General features: G+C 33.7%; 1 protein-coding gene across 1 annotated transcript; it reads left to right on the top strand.

The window, feature by feature from the left end:
• Window positions 1-6,330: 6,330 nt before the first annotated feature.
• Window positions 6,331-7,302, top strand: LOC100933818 (putative olfactory receptor 52P1). Its single transcript, XM_003764859.1, has one exon. The coding sequence runs from the start codon at window positions 6,331-6,333 to the stop codon at window positions 7,300-7,302; it is 972 nt and encodes a 323-aa protein (XP_003764907.1).
• The last annotated feature ends 20,014 nt before the right edge of the window (window positions 7,303-27,316 follow it).

Raw genomic sequence — 27,316 nt, 5'->3', positions numbered from 1 at the left:
AGGTTAGATCCAGGGACTAGAGTAAATGTGTCTTACCATTTAGATATATAGAGCCTAAAGAAAGGAAGGTTAAAGGAAGAATTGAAGGGAACATCAAAAATCACTTACTTTAATCTTTATGTAACCTGGAGTAGCAATGTTGGAACCAGGAGAATTGGATTACAGTCCAGGTGTTGATGCTTACTTTGAAACCTTGGATAAATCCTTTTAACCTCGCTTTCTTTAACTATAAAATGGAAATAATAATAATAATAATGCCTACCTCATAAAGAAATTTTGGGGATAATATATGCAATATTCTTGCCAATGCTTTAAGTGTTCTATAAGTAATCATCACCATGATCATCACCATCATCAGTCTAATTATCTTGTCAAAAAAGAAAATGAAATGAAAATGAGAATACTTATTCTTGATTAAAAAAAGTCTTAGCCATATTTACTTTTTTCCTCTAAATGCTCATAAATCATCTCCTTAATAATATGATATAGGATTTGTTTAAGAATTAATGTCAATTTAGGGCTTGTTCAATTAAGTTTATTTAAATTTTTGAAAATTATCTTTCTATTACACCATGGTTTTTGAAAAATTATTGTCTGGTGAGCAATCAAAATGTTTATATAAAGATCTCAGAGTTGGGAGGAACTTCAGAGTCTAAATGAGTTTAGTAGCTACACCTGATTTAGAATTCCTTCCAATCATTTCTAACAAGTAGTTGTCTAATCTAATTTAAAGATTGCCATTGAGGAAAAACCTACAATTTTCAACAGAAGCGTATTTTCTTTTGAAGAATTGTGATTATTAAGAAAGTTTTTCTTTATGCAGATTCTATCTGTATTTCTTCACCTAGTGGTCTCAATTATATCCTCTGGGACCAAGCAGAACAAGGCTAATCTCTCTCCACATGAACCCTTTCAAATACTTTAAGGGAGGTATGATGTCTCTGTCAAAGTTCCAGATTAAACATTCCCTCTTTCTTCAACTGATCATCCTTTGGATAAAGCCTTGTACCATCCTGGCTGCTCTTCTCTGGATGGTCTTAGGATTATCATTATCCCTCCTAAAATGTTGTATTTCAAAATGAATATAATAATTCAAAATGATCTGATCAGGTCAGAGAATAGAGATGTTATTACCTTCCTCTAATTAAAGGAGATTTAATTATTTAAAGTTAAAGTTTAACTAGAATTAAAATAGTTTAAGATTAACTGAATTTCCTACTAGTCCTGTTAAACTTGTGTCCTACTAACACATGGAAAGCATTCTCTTAGTTGAGTAGCTCTCAGTAATCCATCATTTGGATATAAAAAATATACTCAAATGTTTTTATCATTGCTTAAGGTGAAGACAGAGCTGACATGCTAATCACATTTAAAGATTATACAAATCAGGAAGAAATGTAACATTGTTAGGTAAGAATCAGGATTTTAAAAAAATTTAGGTGTTTGAAATGTTCCCTCAACTTAATGATAAAATTAAATTGTAATAAATATAAATTCATACTTAAATTAAAAATTGTATGTAATGTGTAACTAGTCTATCCCTAATATATTTATTAAGCACATACCATGTGCCCAGCACTGTAATGTTTTCTCTTTCTTTTGTCACATTATCCATTCATCTTTTTGTTATTGTTTATCTATTTTCCTGAAGACATTTTCTTTACTCCAATTCTTCAAATGATAGAGAAGGATAAGAATAATAAATTGTTCCTTTAAGATGTCATAAGGGAAGAGGAAGGTCTTTGTAGTAAACATCTTGCTTGTTGAATAAGCATGAATGGGTTTCTATGTAAATCATTGGAAAGAACATCTAAATGAATTCAAAATCTATATGAGCATTGCTTTCAAAACATTAATGAGGAAGATACTAGAACATATTAGGGGGATAAAGAGCCTGTAGAAAGTATGATAGATCAAACAAAGCTGGATGATCTCAAGAGCTTTTATAGATGAAACTGAAGAATACACACTAGATGCTAAATGAAATAGATTTGCTAACATTCTATTGCAATCAATTCTCATCCTTGATGACAGTGGGATCTTCATATGTAGAGTTTAAAAACCCCACTCTATCTTATTTTATATATATATATATATATATATAATTTCTTTGTCAATTTTTTATGGGAGTGATATGTGCACAGAGAGTATGGTTTTTGAATATATGAAAAAAGAATAACCATGTTTATCTTTTTTCGCCTTTTATTTTCCTCCTTTCTTTCCATCCTTCCTTTTAGTCTTTCCTTCTCATTTTATTAATTGGCACAGAAGTTTTGCTCTGCTCTATTTCTGGTCTAGGCCAGGCTGGTACCCATGTCTTCCCATTTGATTGCTATAAGGAACATCCTCTTTCCCTTCTCACATTTTTATTACACCTCTTATCCTTCCCTATGATTTGAAGAACTGGAGAAAAAAATGTCTTCAGGAAAATAGATAAACAACAAAAACATGGGTGGATTATGTGTCAGGGTCTCAATGTATTTTTCTTCTAGTATTAATGAAGGCACTTGATTAATGAAGCTCAGAATTCCTCAGTTCAATTGATCTATTAACCTCAGCTTATCCCAATAGCAATAATAACATATGTGTATCACCCAATAGGAGACTGGTTTTTCTTAATGGTAATTTTCAATAAAACTCAATTTCAGTAAAACTCACTAAATATAGCATACAAGAAACAGCAACAAAACATTTTCTTTTTGATCAGGGGATTACTATAGATATACTAAAATTTTAGCAAAACACTTGATAAGATATTCATTCCAGAAGAAGTATACTTGAAGGAACCATAGATATTAAACATGAAGAAGAGAAGTTTAGTTGCATTTCAAAAGCCCCTTGTAGAAGGATTTGATTTTCTCACTTGTCCACAGAACCAGGTCTAGTAGATGAACACTGAAAGGAAAAACATATAAATTACATGTTGGAATAAAATTTCTAGCAATTTGAACTATCAGGAAAAATATATATGGAATGAGATGTCACAGGAATGAGATGTCATTAAAGACCTTCAAGCAAAATCTGAATAATCATGTGTCAGGCAATAGGATATGGGAGATGAAAATGGATTCAGGTACAAGTTGGAATTGAGGGACTCTGGAATCCCTTGAAACTTTGAAATACTTTTATTTTGTTACTATTTGCTGACTATGAAAATCATGGTTAAAAGAAATGCAACACACTTCTAAAGGCTATTTTCTGAAAAGATATGCCTCTTATATATGTATTAAGATTACATAATGTTTTTTAATAAATACAAAATATAGATAATTTTATTCAACTATCCTTTGAAAATATTATCAAGTGATACATCTTACTAATCAGAAGTGTTTGCCATTGTCTTGAAGAACATGCTGTGTAGATGTGGGGAAAAAAGAATAATTCCTTATCAATGGCAAAAGCCTCTGCGAGTTTGTACTTGAAATGTAGCATTGAGGGGCAGTTAGATGGTGAAGTGAATAGAGCATCAGTCCTGAAGTCAGGAGGACCTAAGTTCAAATCTGATCTCAAACACTTAACACTTCCTAGCTGTGTGATCCTGGGCAAATCACTTAACCCCAGTTGCCTCAGAAAAAAACAAAAGGGAAAAAAAAAGAAATATGGCGTTGAATTTTTTCAGTCAAGGCTCCAGATACCTAAGATTTCCCTAATTTGATCAACGGGTATTCAAAAAACATCTACATAGGAAACCCACACAAGAAAACTCAACTGCCTATAGAACGCACATTCTCTACTTAACATTTCCTTGGATGGATAGTTTATTTAATTTATCAGTACATGAATATTAGGGAGACATTAAAAATAAAAATGAATACAAGACAAAAATATAATAATGACAGTAAAATAGATCTCAATTTGGAGATTTTGTAGAGCTCTCAGCAATACTGAACTATTCTGTACCACTAAAATATGCAACTTTTAACTTCAAATCAGTTGAATTCAACAAACTTATGAGACGTGAATGTTTAGCAGGAAGAAGAGAAAACTTAAAACACAAAGTTCTGGGAAGGTGAAAACAAAAGCTCTTCACTCTCTACCCTGAAGGAACTCTCATTCTGTTTGAGAGATATAACATTTACACAAATAAGTAAGTACAAACTATTTTATAAAGCAAGAAATTTCAATACGTTGCAACACTAATAAATGGAAGAGAAAAAAAAGGTTTCATGTAGGAGGTGACAAATTCACTGTGCTTTGACATAAGGATTTTTATGATGTTGATATGTGGAAGGAATGCATTCCATATATGAGAATTATTTGTGCAAAGATCAGGTCATAGATGGAATCTCCTGTACAATGAATATCCACTTGGTTTGTTGGACGGTCACAGAAAGAAGAAGAATAATGTCAGGCTATTTATTTGTATTTTTAAAGTCTTTAGGAAACCTGAAGAATTTTGAATAGATAATTGACATGCTCAGAACTACCTTATGAAAAGATTGCTTTGACAGTCATGTGGATGGTAGACTAGATAGGAGAAGTACTAGAGCAAAGGAATTTAATTATTAGATTACTACAATAGTTCAGGGGAAAGGTAATCAGGACCTAAACTTAGGGGCTACCTGAATAAAGAGAAAGGGATCTCTAGAAGTGTTGTAAAAGGAGCATTCTTCTGGTGATGCAATATGGCTACAATTCACCAATTAAAAAAATATTCCCCAAATCAGAATTTTATGAAAAATGCATGTTGATTGTTAGTGGGATGGGGCATAGAAATGACAGTAAGGTAAAATGATAAGGTACTATGATTATATAATAAAGGAATATTTTGCTAGAAAAGAAGCAAGAGCAAGTCTTAGAGTTACAACTATATTCATGACATTTTAAGATTAAAAATGAAAACCAAGGCTGAGTAGATCCTTTCTGTTGAATTTACTTGGAGGAGTTAAGCAATAATTTGAAATACACTAAAATACCCATAAATCAACCAATCAGTTTATCTTAAGGACTCATGGAAGACATTGTGCCAGGCACTGGAGATAAAAATACCAAAAAATGAAAAAAAATTCTAACAATCAAGGAGTTGATATTCTTTGGGCAGAAATCTGCTCTACCTATGTGGGCAGAAAACAACTCATGAAAAGATAAAAGCTCTATATTACATCTATGTGGGCAGAGATATAAGTTTGAGAGATATAACATTTACATAAATCAGGTACAAGTTGGAATTGAGGGACTCTGGAATCCCTTGAAACTTTGAAATACTTTTATTTTGTTACTATTTGCTGACTATGAAAATCATGGTTAAAAGAAATGCAACACACTTCTAAAGGCTATTTTCTGAAAAGATATGCCTCTTATATATGTATTAAGATTACATAATGTTGATTGTTAGTGGGATGGGGCATAGAAATGACAGTAAGGTAAAATGATAAGGTACTATGATTATATAATAACATCTATGTGGGCAGAGATATATGTTTGAGAGATATAACATTTACTATTATTTAGTATTTATTATTATATTATATTTTATTATATTATTATATTATATATTATAAATATATAAAATCAAATCATAATATCAGCCTATTATCTAGACTGGAAGTAGTAATGATATCCATATAACAAAAGACCAATGTGGCAGGCAAAAATAATTTTTTCACAAATGTTCAGAAGACAAAGGCATCCCTTTCCTCAAAGAACTCATTCTACTAGGAAGAAACAATGTAAAGATCAATACAGACAAAATAAATACAATACATTGTATAAAATCATATCATATGCTCTTAGAACCAGAGTTTGAGACTAAAAGGAACCTCATTAATTATTAAGTTTAATCTATTCATTTTACATATACAGAAACTAAGATCTGGGTAGGTTGTTTCAAAAATAGAGAAGTGAAGTGATCTAGTATAGAATGTCACCCCTATTAAACCAGGTTCAGTACCTTCTTACACTAAAAATGTAGCTACTTACAGCTATACAAAATTCTATGTCTACCTAATTATACTAGGCATTGTAGGAGTATCCCTTAGTCGAAGGAATCCTCAGCAGAAAGGTTTCCAAACCTTTGGACCATTTATCTCCCTACATATGGACCATTTATCTCCTTACATAACAGGGAATCCCTGGAGTAAGTTCATTAATGGCATATCTCCCTCAGAAAGTTAAGGGCTCCACAAGAGAATAACATCTCTCCTATCACATCTGGGTCTCCCTGAGTTTGGGGTCACATCTCTTCCAACAGAACTGGGTGTCCTTGAAAATAGGGTCTATATTTCCTCCTTCTTCTTTATTCCACTTCAGGAAGAGAAACAAAACACCAGCCTTCTATGTCTCCATTCAGAGGTGATTATAATGCCACTAATATTTGCTATCCATCCTAGCATGCTGATCTCCAACCATTCTGGTGCTATGACCTTCACATTGTTGGGCATTCCTGGTCTAGAGGCCCAGCATTTATGGCTCTCCATACCCTTCTCAACCATGTTTGTTGTCATCCTCATGGGCAATGGTAGCATTCTTTTTCTGATAGCAACAGAGTCCTCCCTTCAAACACCCATGTACTTTCTTCTGGCCCTGCTGATGGTGTCTGACTTGGTATCTAGTTTGGCTGTGCTCCCCAGGCTTCTCTGCCTCTTCTGGTTTGGTGCCCATGACATTGACATCAAAGGATGCCTTATTCAGATGTTCTTCATCCATTTTTCATCTGTAGTACGTTCGGGCCTCCTTGTGGCAATGGCCTTTGACCGTTATGTGGCAGTTTGTGACCCACTTCGTTATAGTACCATACTCAACTACACCGTGGCAGGGCAGTTGGCTCTGGCAGCCTTTGCCAAAGGACTATTCCTTATCTTGCCTATGCCATTACTGCTCCAGAGGCTGACCTTCTGCAAGACAGTCATTCCTCATACCTATTGTGATCACATGGCTGTTGTGAAGATGGCTTGTAGTCATACCAAGCCCAGTCGTATCTATGGAGTGTTTGTATTCCTCCTGGTGTTAGGCCTGGACCTCCTGCTTATTGGAATCTCCTATGTATTCATCTTACATGCTGTGTTGTGCCTCTCATCCCGAGAGGCCACTCTAAAGACACTTAATACCTGTTCAGCCCACTTCTTTGTTATCCTCATCAGCTATGTACCTGCACTTTTCTCCTTCCTCACTCACAGATTGGGCCTTATCATCCCTCCTCATGCACACATCTTGCTTGCTAATCTCTACTTACTTACATCTTCACTGTTCAACCCTATTATCTATGGAATTAAGATGAAGGAAATCCGGGGCAAAATGGCAAAGTATCTGTGTAGGAAGGGTCCTTTGGTCACCAACCCAGGACACAAAGGTGGGAGTAAATAGCTAAGATGAGTCTTTGGCCCTTAATCTGATTTGTTTGCCACACTACATTTAGGATGGAAATAGAAGTCTTAATTACCCCCATACACATCACTCTAACAATGAAAAATATATAAGCTCCTAATACATGTATATAATTTCTTCATTGTCCAGATTAATTTAATCTCAATTCTGCTGTCTCTATAATATAGGACGGGTACTAATATCAGCCTATTATCTAGATTGGAAGTAGTGATGATATCCATATAACAAAAGAGACAGAAGCAAATGGGGCCTATTTAAAACATTCAATCAAAACATTCAAAAGGATTGGAAGGCAGTTGTGAACACTAGATCCCAAAATAAGAACTGAGACTAAAAAATGCAAATAGAAAAAAATTCCAAACAAAACACATCATAGAATGAATAATGGTTGATGACCAAAGGATAAACACAGAAGAAGAGAATAATCCCACAATAATGATAAGCAAAGTCTCAAAGAAAAACAAAATGTTTTGGCCACCAATTATAAAAACTTCTAGAAGTAATGAGGCAAGAAATAAAAAAAAATGAAGCTAGATTTTGGGAGAAGAAATTGAAATGGTAATAAATAGCTTAAAACAGAAGGTAGAAAACCTTCAGGGGAGGAGATGGATCTTTAATGAGATTTTCAATCATTCTATTGAAAAAAATAGAAAATTTGGTCTTCATACACAGGATATAAGAGAATCATAGAGAGACAAATTGGGGGTGGTGGATATGTATCATTTAAAGGTTAAACTATTTATATCCCCAAAAGGGAAAATGATATCTGCAAATCTTGAAAACAATAGTTGTTTGAAAGAGTTAGAGAGGGTGTGGTTGTGAATTGACTCTGATGTGATGATATCAAAGAAAAAGACATTAAGGGGTAGGAAAAGAATTGTAAGAAGAGGCAAGAGGAGATATAATGGGACAAATTAGATGACATGAAGAGACACAAAAAAACCTATTACAATAGAGTGAGAGAGGGAAGAGGGATGAGCATTTTCTGAAACAATCCCATCAGTTTTAGCTCAAAGAGGGAATATTTAATTACTCATTTGAGCATTTATCTTACCCTATAAATATATAGGAGAGAAGAAAGGAGAAAGCAAAAGGAGGGGATAGATAGAAGGGAGAGCAGAAACACTGAGAAAGGAGTAAGAGGAAGGAGGAGCGGTGATAGAAGGGCAGGTAGAAGGTGGGATGGATTAGAAACAAAACACTATTAAGGAAGGCAGGGTAGAAAGAATAAACAATTATAAACCAGGGAGAAAATAAAATTATGAGAAATACAAAACTAGTGATCATAATTGTGAATGTGAAGGGGATGAACTCTCCCATAAAATGGAAGTGAATAACAGAGTAGATTAAAAAACAAAATTTTTTTACATAATGTTGTTTATAAGAAACACACTTGAAACATATATATGTATATATAGAGAGAAAGTATAAAAAGTTAGAGCAGAATTTATTATGTTTCAATTGAAGCAAAAAAAAAAGAATTAGCAATTGTGATCTCAAGCAAAGCAAAAGTTAAAATAGAGCTATTAAAAGAGATAAGGAAGGAAACTACATCTTGTTAAAGGGTGCCATAACTAATGTAGTAATAATAATACTAAATGTATATGCACCAAGTAGTAAAGAATCTAAATTCTTAGAGAAGGTATTAATCCAGTTACACCAAGAAACAGAAAGCAAAACTATATTAGAGGGAGACCTCAACCTTACCCTGTCAGAATTAGAAAAAGCTAAGTACAAAATAAACAAGAAAGAAACTAAAAAGGTTAATAGAATCCTAGAAAACCTAATTATGATGGATCTCTGGAGAAAACTGAATCAGAATAGAAAGGAATATACCTTTTTCTCAGCAGAACATGGTACCTATATAAAAATTGACCATGTATTAGGTTATAAAAACTTATAATCAAATTCAGAAGGACAGGTAGTAGAAGCTTCCTTTTCTGATCATAACACAATAAAAAATTATATTGAATAAAGGGCCAGGAAGAGACTAAAAACCAATTGGAAATTAACTAATTTAATTCTAAAGAATGAGTAGGTCAAACAACAAATCACAGAAACTATCCATGATTTCATCCAAGAGAATTGCAATAATGATACAGCATACAAAAACCTATGGGATGTAGCCAAAGCAGTTCTCAAGGAAAATTTTATATATCTAAATAGTTATATGAATAAAATACAGAAAGAAGAGATCAATGAATTGGGCATGTAACTAAAAAAATTAGTAAAAGAACAAATTAAAAAACCCCAGTGAAATACCAAATTAGAAATTCTGAAACTGAAATGAGAGATTAATAAAATTGAAACAGAAAATTATTGAACTAATTAATAAAACTAAGAGTTTATTTTATGAAAAAAAACTAATAAAATAGATAAACCTTTAGTTAATTTGATTAGAATAAGGGGGAGAAAAGCAAAACAAATTACCAGTATCAAAAATGAAAAGGGTAAACCATCAATGAATCTATTTTTATTTATTTATTCATTCATTAGTTTATTAAAAATCTATTTATTTATTTAACTATTTCTCTAAAGACATTTTCTTTATTCCAGTTCTTCAAATAATAGGAAAGAATAAAAGGTATAGCAGAAATGTTCCTTTGAGATTTCAGAAGGGAAAGAAGAAGATCCTTGTAAGTATAAATGGGAAATGTATATGGGAAGACATGGGCAAAAATCTTGGATGGTGAACAAGCACAGATAAGTTATGATATGCATAACTGGAGAGAACATCTAAAATTCAAAATTCATATGAGCATGTTTTATGAAACATTAATGAGAAATATAGTAGAAAATTGAAAATAGCATAACTTCCAAAAAAATCAGAACACATTGGAGGAGAGAATGAGTCTATAGAAAATTTGGTAGATCAAACAAAGCTGGCTAATTACAAGAGCTTTTAAAGTTGGAACAGAAGAACAATAAATAGATACTAAATGGAATAGATTTGCAACCTTCTATTGCAATGAATCCTCATGTTTGACAGTGGGATTGTCATATGTAGCACTTAAAATCATCACTCTGTTTTATCATAAAAATATGTTATTTACTTGTCATTTTTTAATGAAAAATGCATGCACAGATTGAGGGTATGCATTTTGAATTTGTGAAAAAAGAATAACCAGGTTTATATTTTTTCTTCTTTTATTTCCCCCCTTTTTTACTTTCTTACTTCCTTCTATTCTTTTCTTTCCTTCTTTCCTCTACTTTCATCTTTCTTTTTTCTTTTCTTTCTTTTTTCTTTTTTTGTGTCTTTTTCTCTTTCTCCTTTTTTTCTTTTATCTTTCTTTCCCTTTCTTTCCTTCCTTCATTTCTTCCCTCCTTCCTTCCTTCCATCTTTCTTCTCGAATGAGTCTTTCTTTCTTTCTTTCTTTTTCTTTCTTTCTTTCTTTCTTTCTTTCTTCCTTCCTTCCTTCCTTCCTTCCTTCCTTGTTTCCCTCCTTTCCTCCTTCCCTCCTTCCTTCTTTCCTTTCTTCCTCCCTTCCTTGTTTCCCTTCTTTTCTCCTTCTCTCCCTCCCTCCTTCCTTTCTTCCTTCTTTCCTTCCTTCCTTCTTTCCTTTCTTCCTCCCTTCCTTGTTTCCCTTCTTTCCTCCTTCCCTCCCTCCCTCCTTCCTTTCTTCCTTCTTTCCCTTCCTTCCTTCTTTCCTTCCTTCCTTCCTTCCTTCCTTCCTTCCTTCCCTTCCTTTCTTCCTTCCTTCCTTCCTTCCTTCCTTCCTTCCTTCCTTCCTTCCTTCCTTCCTTCCTTCCTGTTTTTCTTTCTTATGGATCTATCTATCTGGCCAAGACTGGAACTCTGTGGCCATTCGTGGCCTTAATGATTTTGCTATTGGGCACAGAAGCTTTGCTCTGCTCCATTTTTGGTCTGGTTAAGTCTTTTACCTATGTCTTTCCATATGTTTACTACAAGGACCTTCCTCTTTCCCTTCTGACATTTGTATTGTATCTCTTATCCTTCCCTATTATTTGAAGAACTGAAGAAAAGAAACTGTCTTCAGGGAAATAGATAAACAACAACCAAAAAGATGAGCAGATCATGTATTAGGGGTTCAATAAATTGTTTCTAGTCTTAAGGATGATATTTAATTGACTTAAGCCCTCCTGAAGTTCAGAATTCCTGAGCACAATTGATCCATCAACCTCAATTTATCCCTCTAGCAGCAATGACCTATCTGTGACGCCCAAGAGGAGACAGGTTTTTTTCTTCATGATAAATTCAGTAAAACTTCCCTTCATAGTTACAAAGTTGACTGAATATAGCACACAAGAAACAGCATAGTTTCATCCTTAAATTGATTTGCTCAACTTGTCCTCAGAGGGCAGAATCAAGTATAATAGATGGACACTGAAAAGAAACATTTATGAGTTTTATGTTGGAATAAACTTTCTAGTAATTAGAACTATCAGAAAAATGTATATATATATATATATATACACATATATATATATATATATATATATATATATATATATATATATATGGATTGAAATGCCACAGAAGGTAGTGGATCTCTCATTAGAGGCCTTCAAGCAAAATCTGAATAACTATGTGTCAGTCAAGAGGTCATGGAAGATGAAAATGGATTCCAAATAGAAGTTGTACTTGAAGGATTCTGGGTCCCTTAAAACTCTGAAATCCTTTTATTTTGTTACTTGTCAACAAAGAAAATCATGGTTAAAGGAAATGCAACCTAGAAATAAACGCTATTTTCTAAAAAGTTACACATTTTTCAAATGTATTAAGATCACATAATATTTTCAAATAAATGAAAATGCAGAGATAATTTTATTCAACTATCCTCTGAAAATGGTTATCAAGTGATACATCTCACTAATCAGAAGTGTTTGCCATCGTCTTGAAGAACATGCTGTGAGATATGAGAAGCAAAAACAATCCTCTACCAATGGCAAAAGTCTCTGCAAGTTTGTGTTTGAAATATGGCATTGAACTGATTCAGTCAAGTCCCAGATACATCAAGATTTCCCTAATCTGATCCACTAGTATTCCAGAAATATCCATATGCAAAGTCTCACAACTAAACTCAAATGCCTACAAAATGCACATTCTTTACTTAACATTCGATAGGATGGAGAGTTTATTTAAGTTATCAGTCCATGAATATTAGGGAGACACTAAAAATAAATAATGAATAGAAGACAGAAAAATAATGAGAGTAAAATAAACCACAGATTATATAGAACTCTCAGCAGTCTTGAACAATTCTCTACCACCAAAATATCCAACATTTAACCTCAAATCAATCGAATTCAACAAACTTATGAGAGACTTGTGGATATTTAGCAGTATAAACAGACATCTTAACGCACAAAGTTCAGGGAAGATTAAAACAAAAGTTGATCATTCTCTGCTCTAAAAGAACACTCATTCTGTTTGAAGATACAACATTTACATAATAATAAGTAGAAAATATTGTACACACCAAGAAATTTCAATAGGTATGCAAAACTAATAAATGGAAGAGAAAGAAAGGCCACATGTAGGATTTAGAATATTCATGTTGAGGTGAAAAGGAAATGCATTACAGATATGGGGACTATTTGTACAAAGATAATATCATAGATGGAATGTCATGTACAATGAATATTCACTTGGTCTGTTGGACTATCACAGAAAAAAAAAACAAAAAAATAGAAAGGATAATGCCAGGTTGTTGATTTGTATTTTCTTTTAAAGTCCTTAGGGAACCTTGAGAATTTGGAGTAGGGGAGTGACATACTCAGATCTATCTTATAAGATTGCTTTGGCAGTCATATGAATGGTAGGTTAAATAGAAGAGATACTACAGCAAAAGAGTCTAATTAGGAAATTATTACAATAGTCAGTGTAGCTAATATCCCAGTCACTAATACAGGTAATACAATGTGTGACTTTTCACCCAGGAGAAGTGGTAGCATCAGGTTTATTGATACATACTCCTAATAGGCAATTTGGTGATATTTATCCAGATTTTGACTCCCAGCAACAGAATCCAAGAATGTTATGGACTGTGACTATTACAACTGATGTCCTATGCTCACTATCTTTGTAAATGGCATATCATTGAAAGAGTTGGTAGACACAAATTCAGATCATACAGTCTTTAGAGGTTCCAATTGGCCCAGTCATTGGCTAAAGATTAAGGTAGACACCTATATGTCTGGCATAGGAGGATCAATAGCAACTGAAATTAGTGCTACCTCTTTGAGAGGGATATTTGAAGGTGAAACAGGAGTTTTATTCCTTTCATAGTTGAAAAAAACCCATCAATCTATGGGGAAGAGACATCTTACAACAATTAGGATTACAATTAAGAACTTCTGCTTTTTAGGCAGGGCTGCTGTTGAAGGTTTGCCAACATTCTCACCTGTTCCCATTCAATGGAAAACTGATACGCTGGTGTGGTTAGAATAGTGGCCCTTAGAAAGTGAAAAAATTCAGGCCTTATTAGATATACTACAGGAGCAACTTGACCAAGGACACTTATAATCTTCTCTAAGTCCTTGGAATTCCCCTGTATTTGTTGAAAGAAAGGAAAGAAAGAAAAAGAAAGAAAGAGAGAGAAAGAGAGAGAGAGAGAGAGAGAGAAAGAAAGAAAGAAAGAAAGAAAGAAAGAAAGAAAGAAAGAAAGAAAGAAAGAAAGAAAGAAAGAAATCTTGAAAATGGAGGATGTTGACTGATTTAAGAAAAGTAAACAGATGAAAACTATGGGAACTCTTCAGCCTGGATTTCCAACTTCTACTCAGTTGCTTAGAAAATGGCCTCTTTGGGTTATAAACATTAAGGATTATTTCTATTCTATCCCTTTGGATAAGGAGGATATGAAAAGACTTGCCTTTTTAGTACCCAGTGTTAATTTAGCTGAGCCTTATAAAAGATATTAATGGACAATTTTGCCACAGGAAATGAAAAATAACCCTGCTATGTGTCAAATGTATGTGGCTGCTGCTCTTACTCCAGTAAGAAAAACAGTTCCAAAAGTTATGTTGTTACCTTACATGGATGATATCTTTGGGTGTACACATGAGGAGCAAATGTTAGAAGCATGTCTATAAAAGACCATAGAAACACTAAGGAACTACAAATTATATATAGTGCCAGAAAAAATTCAAATGCACATTCCTTTTCAATATTTAGGATATGAAGTATATATCCTAAAGTGTTTAAAGTACAAAAGCTTTCTTCAAAAACAAAGAAGTGGAACACCTTAAATGACTTTCAGAAATTGATAGGAGATATCCAATGAATGTGTCCTGAAATAGGCTTAACTACCTATCAATTCCAACCATTATATGATATTTTAAGGGGAAACAATGCTTTAAAACAATGCCAGCTTACAAAAGAAACTCAAGAGGCTTTGAGAGAAGTTGAACTGGGTTTATCCAATGTGGTTGAAAGAGTTACTCAAAAACCCTTGGAAATATCTGTTTTTGCTACAAAACAGGCACCCACAGCAGTCCTTTATCAAGGAGACAGTGTGATAGAGTGGGTGAACCTCCCAGCACAATCAGAACAAAGCCTTATTCCTTACCCAGTGCTTGTGGTTAGAATTTTATTAAAGGCCGTTAAGCGAGTAGTACAATTATCTGAGATAAAACCTAACAAGATATATACCTTTTCTACCAATGCACAAATTAATGTATGTTGTGAAACCATCCCAGAGTGGCAAATTTTATTGGCCATGGCTCCAAATTTTATACATGGGTCTGCATTAAAGATAACCCAGCTATTACATAATTGACAATAGGTTTTTGAAGAAAAGGCTTCTAAGATTCCTCTTAAAGGACTGTCTTTTTTTTAAATTTTTTAAATAACCTTTTATTTACAGGTTTTATATATATATATATATACATATATATATGTAACTTTACAGCATTGAAAATTGTAAAACCTCTTGTTCCAATTTTTCCCCTCCATCCTCCCACCCCCTCCCCCAGATGGTAGGATGACCAGTAGATGTTAAATATATTAAAATATAAATTAGATACACAATTAGTATACATGACCAAACCATTATTTTGCTGTACAAAAAGAATCAGACTCTGAAATATTGTACAATTAGCCTGCGAAGGAAATCAAAAATGCAGATGGGCAAAAATATAGGGATTGGGAATTTAATGTAATGGTTTTTAGTCATCTCCCAGAATTCTTTCACTGGGCGTAGCTGGTTCAGTTCATTACTACTCCATTGGAAATGATTTGGTTAATCTTATTGCTGAGGATGGCCAAGTCCATCAGAATTGGTCATCATATAGTATTGTTGTTGAAGTATATAATGATCTCTTGGCCCTCTTCGTTTCACTCAGCATCAGTTCGTGTAAGTCTCTCCAGGCCTTTCTGAAATCATCCTGTTGGTCATTTCTTACAGAACAATAATATTCCATAATATTCATATACCACTATTTATTCAGCCATTCTCCAATTGATGGGCATCCATTCAATTTCCAGTTTCTGGCCACTACAAAGAGGGCTGCCACAAACATTCATGCACATACAGGTCCCTTTCCCTTTTTCATGATCTCTGGGATATAAGCCTAGTAGTAACACTGCTGGATCAAAGGGTATGCACAGTTTGATAACTTTTTGAACATAGTTCCAAATTGCTCTCCAGAATGGTTGGATGTATTCACAATTCCACCAACAATGCATCAGTGTCCCTGTTTTCCCACATCCCCTCCAACATTCCGCATTATCTTTCCCTGTCATTCTAGCCAGTCTGACAGGTGTGTAGTGGTATCTCAGAGTTGTCTTAATTTGCATTTCTCTGATTAATAATGACTTGGAGCATCTTTTCATATGTCTAGAAATAGTTTCAATTTCTTCATCTGAGAATTGTCTGTTCATATTCTTTGACCATTTATCAAATGGCGAATGGCTTGATTTCTTATAAATTAGAGTCAATTCTCTATATATTTTGGAAATGAGGCCTTTATCAGAACCTTTGACTGTAAAAATATTTTCCAGGTTATTGCTTCCCTTCTAATCTTGTCTGCATTAGTTTTGTTTGTACAAAAACTTTTCAATTTGATATAATCAAAATTTTCTATTTTGTGATCAGTAATGATCTCTAGTTCTTCTTTGGTCATAAATTCCTTCCTCTTCCACAGATCTGAGAGGCAAACTATCCTGTGTTCCTCTAATTTATTTATAATCTCATTCTTTATGCTTAAGTAATGAACACATTTTGACCTTATCTTGGTGTACGGTGTTAGGTATGGATCAATGCCTAGTTTCTGCCATATTACTTTCCAATTTTCCCAGCAATTTTTGCCAAACAGTAAGTTCTTATCCCAAAAGCTGGGGTCTTTGGGTTTGTCAAACACTAGGTTGCTATAGTTGTTGACTGTTTTGTCCTTTGAACCTAATCTATTTCACTGATCAACTAATCTATTCATTAGCCAATACCAAATGGTTTTGGCAACTGCTGCTCTATAATATAATTTTAGATCTGGTGCAGCTAAGCCACCTTCATTTGATTTTTTTTTTTCATTAATCCCCTTGAAATTCTTGACTTTTTGTTTTTCCATATGAATTTTGTTGTTATTTTTTCTAGGTCATTAAAATAGTTTTTTGGGAGTCTGATTGGTATAGTGTTAAACAAATACATTAGTTTAGGTAGTATTGTCATCTTTATTATATTTGCTTGCCCTATCCAAGAGCATTTAATATTTTTCCATTTGGTTAGATCAGATTTAATTTCTGTGAAAAGTGGTTTGTAGTTTTGCTCATAAAGTTTCTGATTTTCCCTTGGCAGATATATTCCTAAGTATTTTATACTATCAGTAGTTACTTTAAATGGAATTTCTCTTTGTAACTCTGACTGTTGGATTTTGTTAGTGATATATAAGAATGTTAATAATTTATGTGGGTTTATTTTGTATCCTGCAACTTTGCTAAAGTTGTGGATTATTTCCAATAATTTTTTAGTAGAATCTCTGGGGTTCTCTAAGTATACCATCATATCATCAGCAAAGAGTGATAATTTGGTTTCCTCAGGACTATCTTTACAAATTCATCCAAACATAACATTTGTGCTGTCTCATGACTTAACTATAAAGAGTAGTCAGAACTCCTTTTCAGTCTACTCAGCAGAATGAATTGTATGAAATCATGCTAGCTTTTACTTATTATCCAGGAGACATAAATATAATATCTGATTCAGCCTTTTCAGTAAGTGTGGTACAAAGCATTGCCACAGCCCAAATAGATTTTGTAGCTTCTAACATATATCAGCTCTTTAAGGAACTTCAAGAGCAGGTAAGAAAGCATCCAGATAAGATTTATATTTTGCATGTTCACTCTCATAGTGGACTTCCAGGTCCTATTTTTTTAATGGAAATTCAAAGGCAGATAACCTTCCAACTATGTTAGCTAATACTCCTTTATTTCAGGCAGCCCAAGAATCTCATTCTAAATATCATCAGTCTGCTCAAGCTTTATGTCTGCAATTTGGGATAACAAAAGAAGAAGTTAGGAGCATAGTAAAAGCCTGTACAGCTTGCCTTCCTTTCCACGCTCCTATGCTCCCTCCTGGGAAAAACCCTCCTGGTTTGAGACCCAATGAAATTTGGCAAATGGCTGTGACCCATTATAAATCTTTTAGTCATCTGTCTTTTATCCATGTTGTAGTAGACACCTTTTCAGGATTTCCTTTTGCAATACCAGCAGCAAAAGAGATAGCCCGAGTGGTCACTGAATTCCTTATACAAGCTTTTGCAATTATGTGCCACAAGCAATAAAAACAGATAATGAACCTGCATATACTTCTAAACATTTTGCACACTTTTTTGCACAATATCAGTTTTATAAATCACTGGCATACCTTTTGATCCTCAAGGACCAGCAGTATTAGAAAAAAGAAACAGAGATATCAAGATGCTCCTCAAAAACAAAAGAAAGGAGGAGCCACAGGTAACCCTAAAGAACTTTTAAATTTAGCTCTTTATACTATTAATTTTTTGATTTTTGATAAAGATGCACTGGCTCTGGCAAACAGGTTTTATAACCCACTGGAAGGGCAGTGTCCAGTGCAAGCAGCTCCACTATCTTCAGATAATCATCAGGTGATGTGGACAGACCTAGAAAGTGGTGAATGGAAGGGACCAGATAGGTTAACTGCTTGGGGGAGAGGGTTTGCTTGTATCTCTACAGATGGAGAAGGAACCAAATGGGTGCCAACAAGGCATATTAGCCTTGTCCATTGGAGAGAGACAGAGAAGACCCTTGAAATGAAAAAGACCCAAGAAACATCTGGTGGTTCCATCTCTGACAATGTATGCCACTGAAAGAGCCTGACCGTTAACCTTATGTGTATGGCAATTGACTCATGAACATAAATAATTGTTGATGAGACTGATGCAGGACTTCAAAATCTGCAGGAACCATTGGATTCCCTAAGCCATGATAAGACTGATTCAGAACTTCAAAATCGTCAGGAATCATTGAATGACGGTGGTGGCTATCTTAATAAAGAGAAAGGGACATCTAAGAAAAATGTTGTGAAAGGAGCATTCATTCTTCTGGTGATGTAATATAGCTACAATTCTCCAACTACCAAGATTCATAGTTTTATTTAAAAAATTTATGCTGGTTTTTAGTAGGTTGGGGCATATAACTGTAGGTAAGATAAAATGTTAAGGTACTGTGAATGTATCATCAAAGATATATTTTACTAGGAAAGGAACTTGAGAAAGTCAGAGTTAGAATTGTATTCATGAAATTTTAAAAATCTTTAAAAATGCAAGCTGAGTGCTGAGAAAATCCTTCCTGTGGAACTAATTTGGATGACTTGGAGAATAATTTGATATACATTAAAGTACATATCAATCAATCAATCAGCATTTCTTAAGAACCCATGCAAAATATTGTGCCAGGCACTGAGGATGCAAACACCAAAAAAGTAAACAATTGCAACAATCAAGGAGTTTAAATTCTTTGGGCATAAACCTGCCCTACCTAGGTGGGTAGAAAATAACCCATAAAAACCAAAAAGCTCTATATTATTTAATTCAATATGGCAGGCAAAATAATTTGTAAAAAAGGTTCAGTGCTTTTAAATCTCAATTAATAAATATAGTGCCCCTAAGGGAAATATGTGAGTATTCCTCATTTAAATTCAATTCTAAGTGATAAAATTCATTACATTATTGTATTGGGTGTTGTATTATTTTTTATTTATTGTAAATTACAATTATAAATAGTAAATATTATTGTAGTTATTGTATTTATTGTATTAGGTGTTGAGGATGCAGTGATGAAAATGAAATAGTCCCTGCCTTTAAAGTGCTTCCATTCTAGTGGGAAGAAACAATGTAAAGTTAATTCTAGACAAATTAAATATAAATGTTATATAAAATAATGTCATATGTTCATAGAATCAGAGTTTTAGAGTAGAAAGAATCTCATCAGTTATTAAGTCCAATCTATTAATTTTATATACATAGAAACTGAGGTCTGGGTAGGTTATTTTAAGGGTAGAGGAGTAAAGTGATCTAATATAAAATGTCACCCTTACCAAACCAGGTTCATTGTATTCTTACATTAAGAAGTAGCTATCTACAGCTACAGAATATGCCATGCCAATCTACTTTCACTGGGCATAGTATGAGTCTCCCTTTAGTCCAAGGGCTCCTGAGCAGAAATATCTTTGTCACCCTTCTTGAATCTAGGGGTCATTTATCTCCTTATATAAAATGGAATCCTTGGAGCAAGTTCATTAATGGCATATTTCCCTCAGCAAGCTAAAAGTTCCACATGGGAATAACATTTCCCCTAACCCATCTGTCTCTCCCTAAGTTAGAGGTCATAAGACCAAAGGAAAGTCCAAAAGAACAGGGTGTCCCTTTGATCCAGCAGTGTCTCTACTGGGCTTATACCCGAAAGAGATACTAAAAAAGGGAAAGGGACCTGTATGTGCCAAAATGTTTGTGGCAGCCCTGTTTGTAGTGGCCAGAAGCTGGAAAATGAATGGATGCCCATCAATTGGAGAATGGTTGAGTAAATTGTGGTATATGAATATTATGGAATATTATTGTTCTGTAAGAAATGACCAGCAGGATGAATACAAAGAGGACTGGTGAGACATACATGAACTGATGCTAAGGGAAATGAGCAGAACCAGGAGATCATTATATACCTCAACAATGATACTGTATGAGGATGTATTCTGATGGAAGTGGATTTCTTCGATAAAGAGATCTAACTCAGTTTCAATTGATCAAGGATGGACAGAAGCAGCTACACCCAAAGAATGAACACTGGGAAATGAATGTAAACTGCTTGCATTTTTGTTTTTCTTCCCGGGTTATTTATACTTTTGAATCCAATTCTCCCTGTGCAACAAGACAACTGTTTGGTTCTGCACACATATATTGTATCTAGGATATACGGGAACCTATTTAACATGTATAGGACTGCTTGCCATCTGGGGGAGGGAGTGGAGAGAGAGAGAGGAAAAATCAGAACAGAAGTGAGTGCAAGGGACAATGTTGTAAGAAATTACCCTGGCATGGGTTCTGTCAATAAAAAGTTATTTTTAAAAATAAATAAATAAAAGAACAGGGTGTCCTTGAAAACAAGGTTCATATTTCTTCCTTCTTCTCTATCCCACATCAGGACAACAAAAACCACTGGTCTTCTGTACCTCTACACAGATGTGATTATAATACTACTAATATTTACTATCCATCCTAGCATGCTGATCTCCAGCCATTCTGGTGCTATGACCTTCACATTGTTGGACATCCACTTCCTGACTTTCCTTTGGTAGATAGATTCCCAAATATTTTATATTATTGATAGTTATTTTGAATGGGATTTGTCTTTGTATCTCTTGCTGGTGGATTTTGTTGGTGATGTATAAAAATGCTGAGGATTTATGTGGATTTATTTTGTATCCTGCAACATTGCTGAACTTATAAATTATTTCTAATAGCTTTTTAGTAGAATCTCTGGGGTTCTCTAAGTATACCATCATATCATCTGCAAAGAGTGATAGTTTGGTTTCCTCATTACCTGCTCTAATTCCTTTAATCTCATTCTCAACTCTTATTGCCAAAGCTAGTCTTTCTAATAAAATATTGAATAATAAAGATGATAGTGGGCAACCTTGCTTTCACTCCTAATCTTACTGGGAAAGGTTTCTGTTTTTCCCCATTGCATATGATGCTTACTGACAATTGTAAATATATGCTCCTATTTTGAGGAAAAGTCCATTTATTCTTATCCTCTCAAGTGTTTTTATTAGGAATGGATGTTGGATTTTATCAAATGCTTTTTCTGCATCTATTGAGATGACCATATGGTTTTTGTTAGTTTGGTTATTGATATAGTCAATTATGCTAATAGTTTTCCTAATATTGAACCAGCCCTGCATTCCTGGTATAAATCCTACTTGTACATGGCATATTATCCTGGGGATGATTTTCTGTAATCTTTTTGCAAATATTTTATTTAAGATTTTAGCATCAAAATTCATTAGGGAGATCGGTCTATAATTTTCTTTCCCTGTTTTCAACCTACCTGGTTTAAGTATCTGTACCATGTCTGTGTCATAAAAGGAATTTGGTAGGACTCCTTCAATCTCTATTTTTTTCAAATAGTTTATATAGCTTGGAGTTAATTGTCCTTTAAATGTTTGGTAGAATTCACATGAAAATCCATCTGGTCCTGGGGATTTTTTTAGGGAGTTGGTTAATAGCTTGTTCTATTTCTTTTTCTAAAATGGGACTGTTTAGGATATTTACTTATTCCTCTGTTAATCTGGGCAAACTATATTTTTGAAGGTATTCTTCCATTTCATTTAAGTTGTCGGATTTGTTGGCATAAAGTTGGGCAAAGTAACTCCTAATTATTGCTCTAATTTCCTCTTAGTGGAGAGTTCTCCCTTTTCATTGTTAAGACTAACAATTTGATTTTCCTCTTTCCTTTTTAAATAAGATTTACTAAATGTTTGTCTATTTTGTTAGTTTTTCATAGAACCAACTCTTAGTTTTATTAATTAATTCAATAAATTTTTACTTTCAATTTTATTGATCTCTCCTTTTATTTTTAGAATGTCAAGTTTAGTGCTTGACTGGGAGTTTTTAATTTGTTCCTTTTCTAGCATTTTAGTTGCAAGCCCAATTCATTGACCTCTTTCTCTATTTTATGCAAGTAGGTCTCTAGAGATATGAAATTTCCCTTTATTACTGCTTTGGCTGCATCCCACACATTTTGGTATGATGTCTCATTATTGTCATTTTCTTGGGTAAAGTTATTAATTATGTCTATGATTTACTGTTTTACCCATTCTTTAGTATGAGATTATTTAGTTTCCAATTATTTTTTGGTCTATTTTCCCCTGGATTTTTCTTGAATGTAATTTTCATTGCATTGTGGTCTGAAAAGGATGCATTTACTATTTCTGCCTTACTGCATTTAAGTTTGAGGTTTTTATGTCCTAATATATGGTCAGTTTTTGTATAGATTCCATCAACTGCTGAGAAAAAAGTGTAATTCTTTGTCTCCATTTAGTTTTCTCCAGAGATCTATCATATCTAACTTTTCTAATATTCTATTTACCTCTTTGACTTCTTTCTTATTTATTTTGTGGTTTGATTTATCTAATTCTGAGAGTGCAAGGTTGAGATCTCCTACTATTATAGTTTTGCTGTCTATTTCTTCTTGCAGCTCTTTTAATTTCTCTTTTAAGAATTTAGATGCTACATCACTTGGTGCATATATGTTTAATATTGATATTGCTTCAGTATCTATGCTACCCTTTAGCAAGATATAGTGCCCTTCCTTATCTCTTTTAATTAGATCAATTTGTGCTTTTGCTTGATTTGAGATCAGGATGGCTACCCCTGCTTCTTTGACTTCACCTGAAGCATAGAAGATTCTGCTCCAACCTTGTACCTTTACTCTGTATGTATCTCCCTGCTTTGGGTATGTTTCCTGTAAACAACATATTGTTGTTTTTAATGGGTTCTGGCTTTTAAACCCTTCTGCTAACCATTTCCTCTTTATGGGGGAGTTTACCCCATTCACATTTATGGTTAAAATTACCAATTTTGTATTACTTGCCACCTTGTTAACCCCTGTTTATGCTTTTCTCCCTTCCTTTCCCCTAACCTCCTTCCCCGGTATTAACTTTGTGAGCACCACTTGCTTCTCACAGTCCTCCCTTTTTAGTATCCCTCTCCCCCCACCTTAGAGTGCCTCCCCCATCTTACTCCTTTTCCTCACAATTTCTGTATTCCCTTCTGCTTAGCTTATTCCTTCCCTTTTCCCTTTTCCCTTCCCACTTTTCAATGAGGTGGGAAAAGTTACACCATAAATCGAATATGTGTAAAATTTTTCTCCTTAAGTCAATTCCGATGGCAGTAAGATACACACTATATCCATCCCCCTCCATTCTTTCTCTCAGATATAATAGGTTTCCTTTGCCTCTTCGTGAGATGTAGTACCCCCACTTTACCCTTTTTCTGGTATGATTTCCTTTCCACCTCTAGTTTCTAAAACAAGGTATACATGTATTCTTTATATATCTTTATAAAAGAAATATAGTTCCCAAGATTTCTTTTTACCTTTTTAGTTTTCTCTTAAGTTCTATATTTGTAGATCAAACTTTTTGTTAAGTTCCATTTTTTTCATCAAAAATAGATGAAATTCACTTATTTTGTTGAATGTTCATCTTCTTCCCTGGAAAAAAATGTTCATTTTGGCTGGGTAAGTTATTTTTGGCTGCATACCAAGTTCCTTAGCTTTTTGGAATATCAGATTCCAGGCTCTTAGATCCTTTAATGTGGATACTGCTAGATCCTGAGTAATCCTTATTGTGGCTCCTCTATAATTGAATTGATTTTTTTCTAGCAGCTTGCAGTATTTTTTCCTTCATCTGATAGTTCTGGCATTTGGCAACTATATTTTGTGATGGTTTGATTTTAGGATCCCTTTCAGTAAGAGATCGATGAATTCTTTCAATGTCTATTTTACCCTCTGTTTCTATATCTTCTAGGCAGTTCTCTTTAATAATTTCCTGGAAAATGGTGTCCAGGCTCTTTTTTTCATCATATTTTTCAGGGAGTTGAATAATTCTCAGATTGTCTCTTCTAGATCTATTTTCCAGGTCTGTTGTTTTCCCAAGGAGGTATTTGACATTTTTTCCCCATTGTTTCATTTTTTTGGTTTTGCTTGACTGATCCTTGGTGTCTCCTCAAGTCATTCAATTCCATTTGTTCCATTCTAATTTTCTTTTTTTTATATCTTTTTCTAATTGTCCAATTGAGTTTTTAAGGGAATTGTTTTGTTCCATGGAATTTTTTTCCATTTCCCCAATTTTATTTTTTAGAGAGCTATTTTCTATTTCCAGTTCACTAATTCTATTTTTCAAGGATTTGATTTCTTTATCCATTCTGTCTTTAAATGAGTGGGATGACTTCTCCAGACTCTCTTGCCAAGCCTCCCTTTCCTTTTCCCATTTTTCTTCTAGCTCTCTTGTGAGAGCCTTTTTAATTTCTTCTATGAAAGTTATCTGTGTTGAGGAATAGTGATATCTTTAAAATACATATATCAAGGACAACTTAATGGTGCAATGGATAGAGTACTAGCCCTGAAGTCAGGAGGACTTGACCACTTCTGAGTTCACTTCTGGCCTCAAGTACTTAACACATAGTAGCTATTGATCCTAGGCAAGTCAGTTAATCCCATCTACATCACAGGAAAGTACATACCTTAAATTAGAAAAAAATACTTCATTGCTAAAAATTGCTAATCATTATCTTAGCCTTTAGTGAGTTGGAATCTATTTTCTAGTGCAGGGTCTTGACTTAATGTTGATAGCTGCTGACGGATCATGGTGGTGGTCATTGAAGGTTGTGATATATGTGGCAATTTCTTAAAATATGACAAAGTTGGATTGACTTCCTTCCTTTATTTTCTTTTCTTTTTCCTTTTCTTATAAAATAAGAGAAAAACAGAAAAAGAAAAGCAAAAAAGAAAAATTAAAAACAAACAAAAAAAAAAAACCCACTGTCATTTACCCAGAAGAATATCAGGGAGGATTGAAAATATATAACAATAAATTTCCATTTTAAGAAAGTATATGGTAGTATTAATAGCAGTAGTAATAGCAAAGATTATATTCATGAGTATCCACACACACACACACACACACACACACACACACATATACCTTCTCTCTCTCTCTCTCTCTCTTTCTCTCTCTCTCTCTCTACATATATATATACACACACATACACACACACACACACACACACACATATATACATTTACTCATATGTAAACATGCATCTAAAACAATTTATCAATATGGCTAATGTATAATGTAGATTTCTATCAAGAGTTAATCTTTTAAGTTTGACTTTGTCTAAAATAAATGCTTATTAGGTTTTTTTCTAATAAACTACTCCTGATCATTGTTGTAGTGTTTGCATACATCTCATTTTTTTTATCCCTACTAACTCTTCTATTTTAATTTTGCACCTTAACTTGACTTACTATTTAACCTTCCTACACCCATGGATCCCTTTCTTATCTTCTCCCTCAACCTTTCCTTCCCTCTTTATCCCATTACCATTAATATACATACTTTATCCCACTTTAATTAATTTAAATGCACTTCTTTATCCCACTATATTCTATGCCACCCCTCCCTCATTTATTTTTTCCAATTATTCTACACATCTTGTCCAAATACCAAATACCATGTATCTATGTCCCATCTTATCCTTTACCCCTTGTCCAATAATCTACACACCTTGTCCCTCTTCCATAAATCTACACATCCTTCTATGTCCCACTTTTTCCCATTCTCTCCTCCCTTATTTATTTCTTTATAGATTTTGTAGGTTTCTATACCCTTCATGGTATATATGAAGGATTTCCTATTTAACCCAATTGTGATGTAAGTAGGATTTTAGAACTATGAGCCTTTCTCCCCCAATCATGCCCCTGTATCAGTTCTTCCTCTGTACCATATTTGTATAATGTACTTGTTATATTTACCTTTTTTCTAGACAGTTTTGCTTTTTAAAGCCATGTCATAATTCTGCCCCAGTTATTCTTTTGGAGCTATCCAAATATTAATGCCAATTGTAAATATATTATATATATATATATATATATATACATATATATATACAAATATATGAGATATATATATATATACACACAAATATATGAGATATACACACACACACACACACACACACACACACACATATATAGATAGATAGATAGATAGATATTTGTCCATGTAAACAAAAACACAATTTGTCCATATTGAGTTCCCTGATATGAATCTTTGATACTGGCTCTTATATGTTACACTGTCTTTTAAGTTTGGGTTTGGTTGAGACAAAGACCTGAAAATCTGCAAATATTTTGAATATCCATTTTTCCCACTCAATTTAAGGGGTACTTTTGATGAATGCAATACTTTTGGACACAGGTCAAATATTGATTGCTGGTATGTATTATTCCAGGACCAATGACATTTTTATTGTGATTGCTGATAAATCCTGTAGAATTATAATTGTAGCTCCAGCAAATTTGATATTTTTTCTTGTTTCTTGCAAATTTTTATTTTTGATTTGGGAGTTTCAAAATTTGGCAATAATATTTTGATGTGTTGTACACAAAGGTTGGTGATGGGTAGATTTTTCCTATTTCTATTTTGCCCTCATGTTCTATCACTCCATTTTCTTTTAACGTTTTTGCATTATTGTATCAAGATTCTTATGTATTGTCTCATTATTTTCCTCCTTGGCTTCCTTAAGTCCCAACTGAAATCTCACCTTTTATGAAAAATCTTTTCCTACCCTCCATAATACTAGTGTCTTCATTCTGAAATTATTTTCATTTGTAATGCATATATTTTATATGTACATAATTGCTTCTATACTGTCTCCATTAAACTGGGTTTCTTGAAAGCAGGGATTTTTTTTTTTTACCTTATTTCCATAGGGATTAACACAATAGATGGCACAGATA

Source organism: Sarcophilus harrisii, chromosome 3 (assembly GCF_902635505.1).
Source record: "Sarcophilus harrisii chromosome 3, mSarHar1.11, whole genome shotgun sequence".
NCBI lineage: Eukaryota > Metazoa > Chordata > Mammalia > Dasyuromorphia > Dasyuridae > Sarcophilus > Sarcophilus harrisii.
Note: the sequence above shows the minus strand (reverse complement) of the source record. Positions and strands in the feature narration are given on the sequence as shown.

Excerpts from the sequence above, each read along its gene's own strand:
- LOC100933818 (XM_003764859.1), top strand. The coding sequence starts at position 6,331 with ATGCTGATCTCCAACCATTCTGGTGCTATGACCTTCACATTGTTGGGC.